Source organism: Coenobita brevimanus, chromosome 6, assembly GCF_032717465.1.
Source record: "Coenobita brevimanus isolate Jiangsu-jjx chromosome 6, ASM3271746v2, whole genome shotgun sequence".
Lineage (NCBI taxonomy): Eukaryota > Metazoa > Arthropoda > Malacostraca > Decapoda > Coenobitidae > Coenobita > Coenobita brevimanus.
The window spans coordinates 54,056,202-54,070,351 of NC_136959.1; the positions used below are offsets into that span (position 1 = coordinate 54,056,202).

The following is a 14,150-nucleotide window of genomic DNA, read 5'->3' on the forward strand; positions in this document are numbered from 1 at the left end:
TTACATAGCTCAAGTGATGCACTACTTGCCAAGGTTATCTAGGAACAATAACACCTATGTATTTAGATATTCAGTCACCTATTAAACACCATTACCACTACTGATTATAGCCAGTAGGTCTCTCTAATATCACACTGGTAATATAATACATTAAACATTATTTTTGTCAATTTGGAGAAGGCCTATAGCAGAATTCCTAGGGAGGTGGTGAAGTGGCCAATGGGAAAGCTTGGATCAATGAGCGATTGGTTAGAGTGGTTATGGCTATGTTTGTGGGTGCTCGCACCCATCTGAGAGGGAATGGAGATTTGAATGATGAGTTTTCTGTCAATGCTGACGTGCATCAGGGGTCAATCTTGAGCCCCTTATTGTTTGTCATGGTGCTTGAAGATCTCTCATATGACTTCAGATATGGACTCCCATGCGAGCTGTTGTGCACTGATGACTTGGTGTTGATTGCAAAGAATGAAAAGGAGGTGGAGGAAAGATTTAGGAAATGGAGAGACAGAATGGGTTAGGAGGGTTTGAGAGTAAATGCAGATAAAGCAAAAGAGATGATATCTAAGGCTGGTGGTGGAACTGTCAAAGCAAAAGGAGTGTGGCCATGTGTGGTTTGCCCCAAGGGTGTAAGAAGTAACTCCATCCTTTGCAGTGTTTGAGATACGTGGGTGCACAAGAGATATAGTGGTATTAGAGGCTGACTGTGAGATAAAGCTAATTTAGTTTGTGCAGTGTGTCAGGAAGAGCAAGTAGAGACTGAGAGGCATGAATGGATTAATCTTGCTGATCAGCCTTCGGAGTGTGTAGAGGAGCTTTATTATTTAGGGGACATGATCTGTGCTGGAGGTGGGGCTGGAGCTAGCTCTGTGGCTAAGATATGGGGTGGCTGGAGGAAGTTCAGGGAGCTGTTGCCTCTCCTGACATTGCATGGGCTCTCCCTCCATGCCAAAGGATCCTTGTATGTGACATGTGTTAGGAGCATAATCCTGTACGGCAGTAAGACCTGGGCAGTAAAGGAAGAGGATATTTGTAAGCTCAAATGTACAGAAATGACAATGATTAAATGGATGTGTAGTGCATTCCTGAATGAGATGGTGAGGCTTGGGGGGGCTAGGATTACGATGGAAGAGTTGAGAGGAAGGATTGGACTAAAGTGTATTGATGTTACGATGAAGAGGGGCAGACAGGTGATTTGGGCATGTTCAGAAGATGAAGGACGATAATTCAATGCAGCAGGTAAGAAGTGGTGAATGCTGGGGGTAGGGCTGTGAGAAGCAGACCAAAAAAGACCTGGGACGAGGTCATAGAGAGTGACCTCTGAGATAAAGGACTAAATTGGGAGGCTAACAGAGACTGAGCTGCATGCAGCGCTGCCATTAGATGACCAAGACTGACACATGCAAGCATGCTGGAGCCTTTGCAAACAATACAATATGATAAAAACGATACTAAAGATGTAAGAGGTCTAGAACAACTGGACCGAGGAATTTTTTTAAATGGATGATGGAAGACAACAGGGCATGAATGCAAAATCAGGATAAATAGGTACCTAAACATTGTGAACAAATTTAGTTTTGCAAAATGAGGTACAGATATCAGGAATGGGCTGGATAAGGAGTTGGTGAAGACAAAGAACATCCATATGTTTAGGACTGGATTGGATAAAACTGAAATGGAGGCCAGCTAGTATGAATACAGCTTTCCTCCATTCCACTGATTGAACTCCACTCATCAAAGTTTTCTGGATAGAGAGAGAGAGAGAGAGAGACAGACAGACAGAACTCTGTGTATACATCATCTACACCCACTGCCTTCCCATTCTTCAGTCTCTTCACAGCATTCTTTCCTGCTTGCAATATCACATATTTAGACACTATAAGAATCCTTGTCAGCACACCACTAACATTACTTATGTTTACCACTATTCTTCTCTCATCATTCCCATTCATCAGCCTTTCAAAAAATTCTTCGTATCTGCTCCATACTTCACTTCAATTTGTTGGTATTCTTCCATTTACATCCCTTGCATTTTGACACTTTTTTTCCCAGCTCATTCCTATATTTTCACACTTCTTCCCAAAAAATGTGATTCTTCCTACTTTCACATTACTGAGGTTAACATTTATTTTTTTAATATATTAAAAAAGGACCTCTCTTTCTTCTCTTTACTAACCTTTTGACGTGTTTCCCACTCAACAAATTCCCCCTTTTCATGAATTTCCTTTCTTGCATCCACACCAGCCACTTCTCTTTCTTTCTATTGCTCTTTATACTTCCACATTCCTACAAGCAGTAACTTTCTGATCAGTCATTAGTCTTGCAACATCACACACAGTTAGCATTCTTAAACAAATGCTCCCTGTATGTACTCCACAGGTATTCCTAATCCTTTTACCTCAGTTTACTGATACTAAATCCTACATTATCATAAGCTCATGTTAATTCACCTTTGCTTTGTTTTCCAACTTCTCCACATTGTCTTTATCAGTATTTCTCCTGCCTCTTATCCACAAAACTCCTCTCAGATTCACCTTGCATGCCACAGTCACAGAATTAGATAAACCCATGCACTTTCCTCTTGTTAACAACACTCCCAATCAACTTTCTCTCAACAACCATGTAATCCTTTCAACATTATCTCCAGTTTCTTTATACTATGTATATCTGTGTGCTTTTCATATCTGACATGAATTAATCATGCACAACAATTTTTTCTGACACATAATTAATAACACTTATACAAAAAATAATAAAACAATAATAAAGTTAATTTCTTTGAGCACTCAGCTCCATCAGGTCCATCTCTAGATGACCCTAAATGCAATACAGTAATAATAACTATCAATTCTATTTATGATCAATCTCAATATGACTATACCATCAAAACACAATCTGTGCTTTTTCATCAGGACACTTATAGCCCTCACAAATCTGTTTCTTATACTAACCAGTCAATGAAACTCTCACACATTCCTTTAGTCCAACTGCCAATATTCTCACTCATGACTTTTTGCACTCATTCCAAACCATTCTCACACCTATATGTTAACTGAGGCACTAACACAACCATATGCAGTCCTACTGCATCCTCCAAACACAGTTCCTTATTTTGTATCAAGGCCTTCATGGCACCAGCCATCTTTTTCCCTGAGACACTCTACAGTATTCTCCACTTGATTTGCGCATTTATATTTCTTCTACTTTTTACAACAATGTAATTAAACTCTTCCTCCAATTCATCTCCATTCACCAGCACATCATACTGAAAGCCTGTTTTAAAAAACTAAACTTCTTAAAAAAATCTTTTAAGTTACAATGCCACCCACATCTTCATATACAGCATAAAATTAAGAAGGTGACAGGAGAGGGGTAGAGTTGTTCTTCTTGCCACTGCAATACTACTCCAGTCTGTCTGACTGGACACACCCATCAGCCATATGCAAACAACCACCCCTGCAGGCCATCCCATGCAGTGAATCAATGTTCCCATGCAGCTGACGGCACCATGCCACAATATGGCATGGAGATTTGTCTGGAAGTTCGGTTCCTGGATGGACATCGCATTTGTGTCCCTCCACTCAGTTAACAGGGGCTCCATAGTAGGCTCCACATCACCCCATTTTTTGGCTATATGGTTACCACCCAGCATTGTAAATGGTTTCCTGATTTACAAGAAACTATTTGGCTTGTCACACAGTGTACAGCCACCTGGTGGAAAGAAGAGTAATACATAGTGAAATGAAGGATGGAAGAAATTGGAATAGACGAGGACAGGAAAGTCATTTAAACACAACGGACGGATGCACCTACAGGCTAGTTTAATCTTTCATTTGATTTACCTCAGGACTCTGGTTAATCCACACCTAACAAATGGCACCTAATGCCCCCAAAAGTGAGTGTTAACGGATGCATACAGGCTAGTTTAATCTTTCATCAGATTTACCTCAGGACTCTGGTTAATCCATGCCTAACAAATGGCACATAATGCCCCCAAAAGTGAGTGTCAACTGTAATAAGGATAAATGTACACTCTAGAACATCATACTTTTCTTGTGTTTGAAACTTCCCCAAGATCGGACATTTTGTGAGTTGCGTGATGACCTGAGTGACCCACTCCTCAGTGGAAGCCTTTCCCAGCTCACCTCTGTCACCTGTGGCTTTGGAAGTTTCAAGCTGCCCTCTCGACTAAATGAAGCAAGATGTGGGAGGGATTCAAAAGAGCTATAATAATCCGAAGAGGGTTCAGAGTTATGAGAAGATGTGGAATTGGCATGTCTCTTCCGAGGGACCTCATCTTCATGTTTCTTTTTCTCTCTCCCTGCTTTATCTACTCTCTGGTGATATGTTCCATGATCATCTTCAAATAGTGGGTTAAGGCTAAAACCTTTGCTGGCCTGTCGAGCCCTGAATGACAGCCGGTTAAAATCATGCTGTATAAGTTTGCTTTCAATCTGTCTAATCCCTGGGGATTCTATGGTGATCTGTGGAACTAATGCAGAAAGTGGCAAGTCTGTTAAATCTGAATTATCTGTTGAAGGCATAGTAATGGATGGTGTTTTGAGTGGAGCGGTAGATGTTTGCTCTTTACTTAATAAACCTATAAATTGCTGACTGGGTGACTGAAATTTTGTGGATAAGCAAGAATAACTGGAAGATCTCTGAGTCAGGGTAGTATCTTTACCTGGTCTACCAGATGCCTGTTCCTTTTCACTCTTAACAGGATTATCTGACACTTTGCTTTTCATGGATCCTGTTGTTCGATTAAATCGGTCTATTATGTGGCTAAAAAACTCGCTTTCCCCTATTCTTCCAGGACTACTTGGTGGTAAATGATTTCCAAAGTTGTTGCATGTAATTCTAGAACTAGATAAAGAACGTCTTCCCATGCTGCAGGAAGAAGAGGAGGAATGAGAATGATAGTTCTCAGAAGTGGTATCTTTATAAGTATCAAGGGAAGAGGGGGAAGAAATTAAGGGTGCAAAGCAGGAATGTGCATGATCACAAAAGGCATCAACTTGCTTCAGAGAGCAATCTGTCACCGTAACTTCACCCTTGAACATGCTAAATGTGGGAAAATCATTGGAGAACTCTTGGATTACCTGGGCACTGACATACTCTTCCTTGGTGGGACTAGAGTGATGACCATTCGGTGTCACAGAGCTTCTGCCTGGCTGCTCCTCAAACTCTGACTTCAAAATTTTATGATGATATTTCTGCCTAGGTGCCTTAGGGCTGGTTGGGACGTAATAATCACGGCTGTAGCGGTGCAGGTCTGTTCTTGGAGGCACCCCATTTTTCAGACTAGGGTCAAGCTCCTCCTCTTTTGCCTCCTCTGAGAACACTCTGTTGGATAAAAAAGGAAAAAAAGTTATTGAGGGTACCTGTAACTAAATGCAAAACAAAATGTCTCAATACAGCATCCATCCCACAAGTGCTCATAACATCTTTTAATAGTAGCACTAGTGCCTGTTTGGATAATATCCTTATTCAATGTTTGGTTCACTTGTTCTCACATCTCCTGCTGAGAAGTTAGCAAGCTACACATATATCCTAATGAAATTACAGTAAATATCCAATAAAAATAATAAATTTCATGTTGATGCTTTACTGTCAACTGTTATGTGTAGCATAACTGAAGTAGAGGAAATTGTATAAGCTCCCATCCTACGCAGAAGGGAAAGACCCATTACTCACACAGAAGGGGTGCGGTGGCTGGAGGAGAGGTTACCATCAACGCGGGTGTGTGAGAGGCGGCGGGCAAGACGGTCAGGGGCGTAGGGATTGTTCGGTAGAGGTGCAGCAGAGGCCCACTTCAGGTGTTCTCGTTCAGCAATGGTACCTTGGGAGCAGGTGGTGAGGAAATAATTGAAAGGAAAATATTTTACGGTATAAATAAGGTGAAATGTAAGGGAGACGCTGACTGGAAGATGAAAAAATGACCAAAATTAAAAAATGACAGAGGTATTACGGGTAAACCTATCACTGGTCGTTTTTTTCTTTTGACTGAGAACTGTACAACTGTCTGGTGTTCACCATAATCATCATCATCACTTCAACTATATTTTTCACTAATGTACAGAGTGGACGAGTCTCAGTAAGACAAAGAGGAAATAATAAAGTTAGGAGAACTACCAATAATTTCCATGGAAACAAACTACTGGTAAAAATTCCTACTCCATCATCACCATTATCTGGTGTAGGTTAGAAAAAATTCCTGAGTGTACCTCAGTTATTGGAATGGCTTAAAAAACGAGGATAGTCTGTTCAGAACTGGTGGGAGGATCACCTATGTCTTAGGAACCTGCATTCTTATCTTCACTGCACGCTATTTTTATCACGCCGGGTGGTCTTGTGGATGAAGATCCTCCAATTAGATTTGGCCCTAAAGTATTTACATCAGAGGAAAGGTTACAGTTGTCCACATGATGCCACTTAGGTGAGCAACTGGTCACTCTTGCCTCAAATGTCTAGACTGAATAGCCTAGTCCAAAGCCCCTGAGGTAATAAAAGTTTGGATAATAGTACAGTTAATCTTTACAAAAGTCATAAATATCAGAGGACTGAAAGGACACAATGTAAAATACTGATGCACAAAGGCACGACTACTCAAAGGACACAAAATGAAATACTGCAGCATAAAGGCAATGACAAAAGATACAAATAAGAGGAGTTGCTGCTGTTGTTGCTCAACCTCAATGTCTGGCCAAGCAGACCCATTTACTGCTGGCATGCAACCTCTCCTGCAGGGCTGTCCCATACGGTGAAACAATGTTCCCTTGCAGCTGACAGCTCCTTGCCATAGCAAGTTGCAGGGATTGGTGTGGAAGTTGGTTCCTGGGTAGATGACACATTTGTGTCTCCACCCAGTTAACAGGAGCACCACTGTAGGCTCCACATCATCCCATGTTTAGGTTATATGGCTACCACCCAGCACTGTTAATGGTTTCCTGGTATACAGGGAACCATTAGGCTTGTCACCCAGTGTAAAGCCACTGAACGTTAAAAGAAGAGTAATTAAAAGAGGGAGGAAGGATGGGACAAATAGGATGGATGGAGGATAGTCATAGAAGAGGATTGATAAAAGGGTAGAATGAGGCAGGCAGCACTACTGAAACTGAGTGGATTATGGGCACACAAGAGGAGTAAAACAAAAAATAAAATACTGTAAATTAATAAACAATGTCTAGTAAGTAAACGGTACTATCAAAAAATAACAATTTTACAACAGTATGATAACATATGCAGTATTTTACAATGCTGTATTTCCTGATTACATGCTCCACCCTTACCTTGCCACCCCCTACCCTCAACCTAGGTCCCAACTTTGGCAAAGTTTGGGTTGCGATTTACATTAGTGTGTAGTCATATAAACTGACTAACTCATTCACTATGAGTGGCTGTAGAAGAGGCCAGTTTCCTGCAATTAACTCTGTTCATGTCCTGATGACCTGGGGTCACAAAAACAACCACCAGGAACCTATTATACAATGAATAAAAAGTCTGGAGGTAAAGGAACACTATGGTTCTGTATGTGAAAAAGTACCTTGCCTGCTTCTAACCCCTTTACTATGATGTAGCTCTCCTAGGCTGAAAAAAAAAAAAAAAAAAAAAAATCTGGCAGTAACACGAAAATTATACAAGAAAAATCTTTGTACTGAATAGGCTAATGAAGTATACAGGCACAGATTTATGATGGGTGGGGGTATGGGGGAATAAGCCTCCCCCCATTTTTTGCAAATCAATGATTACTTGTACCAAAAATAATGTTATTTACCAAAATATATTCAATGAAGATCTTCATCCATTTTACTGTACTCCAATGATTTAAACAAGTAAAATACAAGTGCTATTTTGTTTTTCAATGCTTAAAAGTATTATATGGTAATTCTGCTATAAATCACACACAGCCTTTTCCAAAATTCTGAATCCAGCCCTGGAATATTTCTATTCTTATCACTACAAGAAGGTTTTCCTAAGCTGAGAAAAGTCAGCTGGTAACAGCAGCAGCAATACACAAAACCTGGTTGTTGTACAGCCAAAGCCAACATGCACGATGTGCTAGAAGAGTAATGCTGTATGGCAATGAGGCCTGGGCAGTAAAGGAAAAGGATATTCATAGGCTCAAACATACAGAAATGACAATGATTAGATGTGTAATGTGTCCTTGAATGCAAGGCTTGGGGGGCTAGGAATGTGATTGAGGAGTTCACAGGAACAATGGTACTGGAACATATTGGTGTTGTGACACATGTTTTGGCCATGTTGAGAGGAAGGAAGATGACAACTGGGTGCAGAGGGTAAGAAGTGTGCATGTTGAGGGTAGGGCTGTGAGACGCAGACCATAAAAAAGACCTGGGATGAGGTTAGAGAGTGTGACCTCAGGGATGAAGGACTGAATAGGGAGGCTATTAGAGATCAAGCAGTGTACAGAGCTACCATCAGGTGACCAAGGCTGACCATTGCAAGTTATTTTGGGGCCTTTATAAATGATATGATGTGAATGAATGAAAAAATTAGGATAAGACAAAGCTGAAAATGAAATTCTGGACAAGTAGTGCCAACAACAAAGGTGCTAAGGTAAGTTGCTGGCTGACTCTGAATGCATTCTGTGCCTGATGACATCCCAACAATCACTGTAAATAAAGAGCTGGGAAACTACTGCCAGGTATCTCTGAATTCAACAAATTTGTTAAATGTGGAAGTAACTCTCATTAAGTAATGGGCTTCCTTCATTGTGGTTCAATATTAAATGCATGATATTATCTTAAACAGGCCCTGAAACTTCAAATTTTGGGCAAAGGTGGCTTGTAATCAGTATTATATAGCATATGACTTAAACATGTGGCACAGTTAACATACATCTTCCACTGCATTCCAAATGAATCTGAAAACATAATTAGCAGTAACAAATGCAAGATATAAGAAAAATTGAACCTTTCTTTATTATTTACTTTAATAAGAAATGCCATTAACCACCTTAATTCAGTAAGGTAATATCTTTTTTTTTTTAAATTAAATTCTTCCTATATCCAGACAATTTCTAACCAGGATTTTTCGTTTTTTTAACAGGAGGGTTAGATACCACAGAGGATTCAATACTAAGTTACTCTCGTAAGTTGAACAATATTGCCTAAGCTGCAAGATTAAACTACAAATGACATTCCCAGACTGAAAGGGTTGAAAATAACTCCATCAATGCCCATGTCAAATACTGAACTATACAGTAATTACTGTACTGTAATTACAAACACCAAAAACTAAATAAAGGGTTAATTACCTGGCATCGGGGGTGATGCAGGAGGCAGAGATGATGGAGGAGAAGGAGACGAGTGAACCAATGAGGATTCTTCACTTATCTTGCTGTTCTTGTGGGAATCTAGCACATGCTGGGAGCTGGGGTTTAGGGTTATTATGTCAGGAGTAAGGGATGAGTCAGTATCAGCTCTGGAGGCTAAGCAAGAAGAGGATGGGGAGATCAGATCTTTATTCTCTTCATCTGAAGAGGAGGAAGATAAGTTATCATCATGGCCTGAAGGAGAGTAATTAAGGAAAACACTAGCAAGCTCATTCTCAGCCAGACTTGAACCTTGTTCCCTTGCACCATCACCAAGGCTTGCAACAGGTAAACCAGCACCACGATACTCCTCACTCGGGTCTGAGCAACTACTATACACATCTCTGGCATCAGAGCCACAATATTCAACTCCAGCATCACTACTCTGCACACCAACATCACAATTTTTACAATGTACATGTTCAGAATCCCAATTTCTTTCATGCAAAGGTAAATTAAAATTTCTGTTAGATGGTGTAAGATTTTCAACCAGATCTCCCTGATTAGGAGTTAAGTGAAGGGGTGGGTCATGCATTTCACCTTCTGAGCTACCTGGAATGGTGGGCACTTGCTGGATATCCTGCAATTCCTCTCTGTCATTGTTAACATTAATCTGATGTTGCTGATGATCCATGTTTGTACAGGATGATATGACTGTGGATGGATGTGGAAGATGGGGGGATATGTGGCTGCTTGGCTGCTTGTGCCTCCCACCTGGTCTTGACTGAGTCTGTTTGGGCAAAAAAGTATATGGTACATATCTAGGTAATCTGCCATCTTTGTGGTGGATGTACAGTCACTGTAAATGATAATCATCATTCATATTCCTATTCCCCCAAGCATTCAGCATGCAACTTCTACTAGCAACTCACAATGGGGTGAGTGTGGTATAGATAGGGCTATAATAATTGTGAGGAGATACAAGTGGGTGCAGGGGGTAAAGAACTTACTTGATGTAGCATTACCAGCTAAATTCTAACACATTTACATTGCCTTGAGTGAGGAATGTATAAGTGCATAATCATGATTCCCACTTTACACTGCCTACCCACCCCCCTGAACCAAACTTTTTTCCTTAACTCTACCTACCACCCCTACCCCAATATCCAGCTGCATCTCATCACCTCCAATTATATCTCTCTCCCATCCCATTATGACTTTCTGGTAGAAGGAACACTCCATATGCAAGAGGGAAGGGGAAGGTGGACAATTGGTACTGACTACAGCTTGGTTAAAAATGTGTAATGATTAACAGCTTTTTAAGTTTGGGGATTATTTTCCCTCTACAGTACACTTATAATGATAAACACTGAATCTCTTCAATCAACTGAATTTAAAATCATACTCATCATACATTACTTCTATTTGGGTCACTTTATTTTTCATGTGTGGCATTCTTGAAAAAAAAAAAAAAGGAACTACATTATCTATTTAAAAAAAATACTAATTACATTATCTAGTTTTAAAAAAAGTGAGGCACTGAGAAGATAAAAGTACTATCCCTAACTCTGACTTGCCTCTGACAGATGAGCACATGCTAATAAGAAATTTCTGATGAACAACCACAAGGCAGTGCAGAGAACATGTGTGCTAGCATTTGAAAATAAAATATATCAATACAGTACATGACATATGCATTAATATCCATGCCAAATCTCACATCTGACATAACACAGCAGGCACCTGCATAGGACATAAATTAAACTGCTACAAAATTGAAATAAAATCATATTCAGCAACAATATCCCCTAAAAAAAAAAATAATAATAATAATAATAATGTACAGGCAAACCTCGATTTATGATACTCCTAGATGCGATACCCTGGAATAGTGACACGGGTAGAAATACCACTCTACTCCCCCTTTCATAGGCCTACCCCCAGTTTTTTCCATAGATTTTGATTTTTTAAAAACCGATTTTGATTATATTTTTGACTTAAATTTTGTGTTGAGGTTGATTTATAAACTGTTTTTAGACACAGATAAATGTTTTTTAGTCATAGGTGGAATGAACACAGTCATTTGGGGTACGGAATCTTGCTCATCAAATGAGATACAAAACAGCAGGGATTCTTGCTCATCAGACGAGGTAAAAAAACAGCATGGACAACTAGGTGACTCAACAAAGAATAGTTCATGTTTGACCACTGAACATCTAACCTATCATGGAATACATAATAATAATTTTAAATAAATATTAATAATTATAAAAGCCTTCAAGAGTAACTATTTCATGTATTGACGAAAACTGTGACATCGTTAAATCATGCGTTTACATTCAGGCTGTTCAAGGAAAAATGCTTTGAAAATACAGTACAAAGGAATTTCTACATAAATGTTGGAAAATAAGAGAGAAGAAAATAATGGAGCTCAGCAACCAGAGCACCATTTAAAATTACTTAACCCCTCCGTGGCCGAAGGCCCGGAATTTTACGTGAACGCCAGGCCGACGCTGGGGCCATTTTTTGAAGTTTCAAAAACTGATTTTTTTTTCTTGCCATATTGAAGAGAAAGTTCAGATGCACCTAACAGTGCAAATCCCAGCTTCCTAGATGCATTTTATTGCTTGCAATGGAGCACGGAAGTTGCAGAAATATCGGCAACCGATATTGCCGCCCAGGGGCGCTGCCACAACGCAACTAGACAGGTGTTGTTTTTCTTTTTTTTACCTCCCAAAACAATACGAATGGTGCTAAAATGTTGCGCATATATGAGATATGATGATATCGAATGATTTCAGTACATAATCTGCTAGGAATGGCTGGAGAAAAAATTGTTATGAATACTTTTTCACCTTTTTTATATAAAATATGTTTAGGGTAGTTTCAAGTTTTTTTTATGTTATCGTTGTGCCCACGCTTGGAAAGGGGAGCAAAAGAGTTTAATTTTCGGTCCTAAATGAGAAAACTGCATGTCCTCCAAGGTTAGACTCTGCCACAGGAGAATAAAGTGGAGGGTCAGATCCGATTAGCAATGTGGAGGTTGAGTCGCAACTTCGAGCTCCCACACCACGAGCATGGCTAAAAATAGAATCGTAATGCAGTTTCAGAAGTCTAATTATTAGGAATACAGATACAAAGCAGAAATAAATAAGTTTACAGATGGGGGAAAACGTATTTTTTCCATAATACCATGCTCATCTTTCTCTATCATTTTACGTTCATCTTTATCACTTTACCTTGTTATTTTCCCAATATATACTGCTGTCTCATAAACAGGGTGGTTGTATGTGTTTTGCAAGGGAGGAAAATGATTGTATTTTCTGTCTGGGTCGAGATAATGGATGTAACTATGTGTTTTTTAGGCACGGCCATAAGCGAAAAAATCGTACATCCACTCGTCATGACAGCAGGCGGTGAACTGACAGATGATATGTGAGAGGGTGAAGTCAAGGTCAGTCTCATGTCCCAGATTTTCATTCACTTCCCGAAGGTTTTCACAGTTTTCTACAAGTTGCACTGCATCAAATGATCCAAACCATTACAACAAACCTGAGCAAATAGGTTAAGATACCAAGACAAAAATGTATTTTTCACTTATTATCATGTCTTTTCTGTATGTTCCTGTATTACTTCATAATCTTAAACAGGTGGTTGTGTGTGTTTTGCAAGAGAGGACAAAGATGATATGTTCTGCCTGGGGCGAGCTAATGGGTGTAGTTGTGCTTGTTTAGGCATGGCTAGGAGCGAAAAAATAAAAAATCCACTCATCACAGCAGCAGGATTTGAACTGCTAAATAAGGTGTATGGGAGTGTAGTGTAGGTCAGTGTGAAGACGTTCAGAACGTTTGTTCACTTCCCAAAATTTTTTGTAGTTTTTTATAGGCTGTGCTCAAACGACGCCTGCGGCCAGTGATTGGCTAAACGTCATTTGACGCCGGCAGCCACGGAGGGGTTAAAGAGGGGCCATTGAAAAGGCTATTCTGATCGCATCATCGATTGATAAATCATTAGTTTACATTTGGGCTGTTCAAGGGAAAACACTTTGAAATACGAAGGCATTTTTAAATAAATGTTGGAAAATAAGTGAGGGAGGTAAGAAAATAAAGGAGCTCTGCAACCAAAACAGTAACAGAAACAACGCAAAGAGGGGCCATTGAAAAGGCTATCCTGATTGCATCACTGATCGAATTCCCCCTCAAGAGAATTCCCCATCAAAACATCAATGACTCTGTCACAACAATTTGCACCTTGGACGATTCTTCATCATTCATACATTATTACTGTGCATAACAGATGTTTATTTAATCATCCCAGGACCATTTGATGGTGGGATTGTATACAATGCCCCTGCTTCTCCTCTATCGAGTTTGAATACGTGTTGGAGGTTGCATTCTTCAGTAACCTTGACTGGGTACAAGTGAGATAGGCAGTGGTTTTAGGCTTTGGTTAGCTTCTTTTACAGCTGTTAGGCCATTCAGATTGGCTTTAAACTTTTTCTGGACTCATCTGGGTGGGTTTAGGACTTGGTTGGGGGGAAACCCAAGGCTCAAAACTGCATCCCTATACTTTACATGCTAAATCTACCCAGAGATCTGATACCCTGCCTAGCGATGGGTTTTACTTAACCAACTGCATCATTAAACCGGGGTATGCCTGTACTGTAAAACAGTGCAACAGAAGCTGCATCAAGAGGTTGTCAAATCACAAGCTAATTAGTGCTTGGATACATTTATTCCTTTACATGTTAGTGTGGACTCTGAGGAGGTGGGGGAAGGAGGGGAGTGACGTCGTCTACCCTGGGGCGGCCCAAACAAGGGAAGAGACACCCCAGCAGCACCTTCCACCCAGAAGTATTTGGGGTAGTGGTGGCATC

The 14,150-nt window shown here is 40.1% G+C and overlaps 1 protein-coding gene across 1 annotated transcript in view; it reads right to left on the reverse strand.

Moving 5' to 3' along the window:
• The window catches only part of LOC145401265 (uncharacterized), a 308,557-nt gene that overhangs the window by 125,875 nt on the left and 168,532 nt on the right, over nt 1–14,150 (reverse strand). The window contains exons 23-26 of the mRNA XM_080273595.1: nt 9,887–10,064; nt 5,695–5,839; nt 5,100–5,343; nt 4,143–4,481 (exon numbers count right to left, since the gene is read on the reverse strand). Coding sequence (XP_080129721.1) covers nt 4,143–4,481; nt 5,100–5,343; nt 5,695–5,839; nt 9,887–10,064 — 906 coding nt within the window. The remainder of the gene's footprint in view (nt 1–4,142; nt 4,482–5,099; nt 5,344–5,694; nt 5,840–9,886; nt 10,065–14,150) is intronic.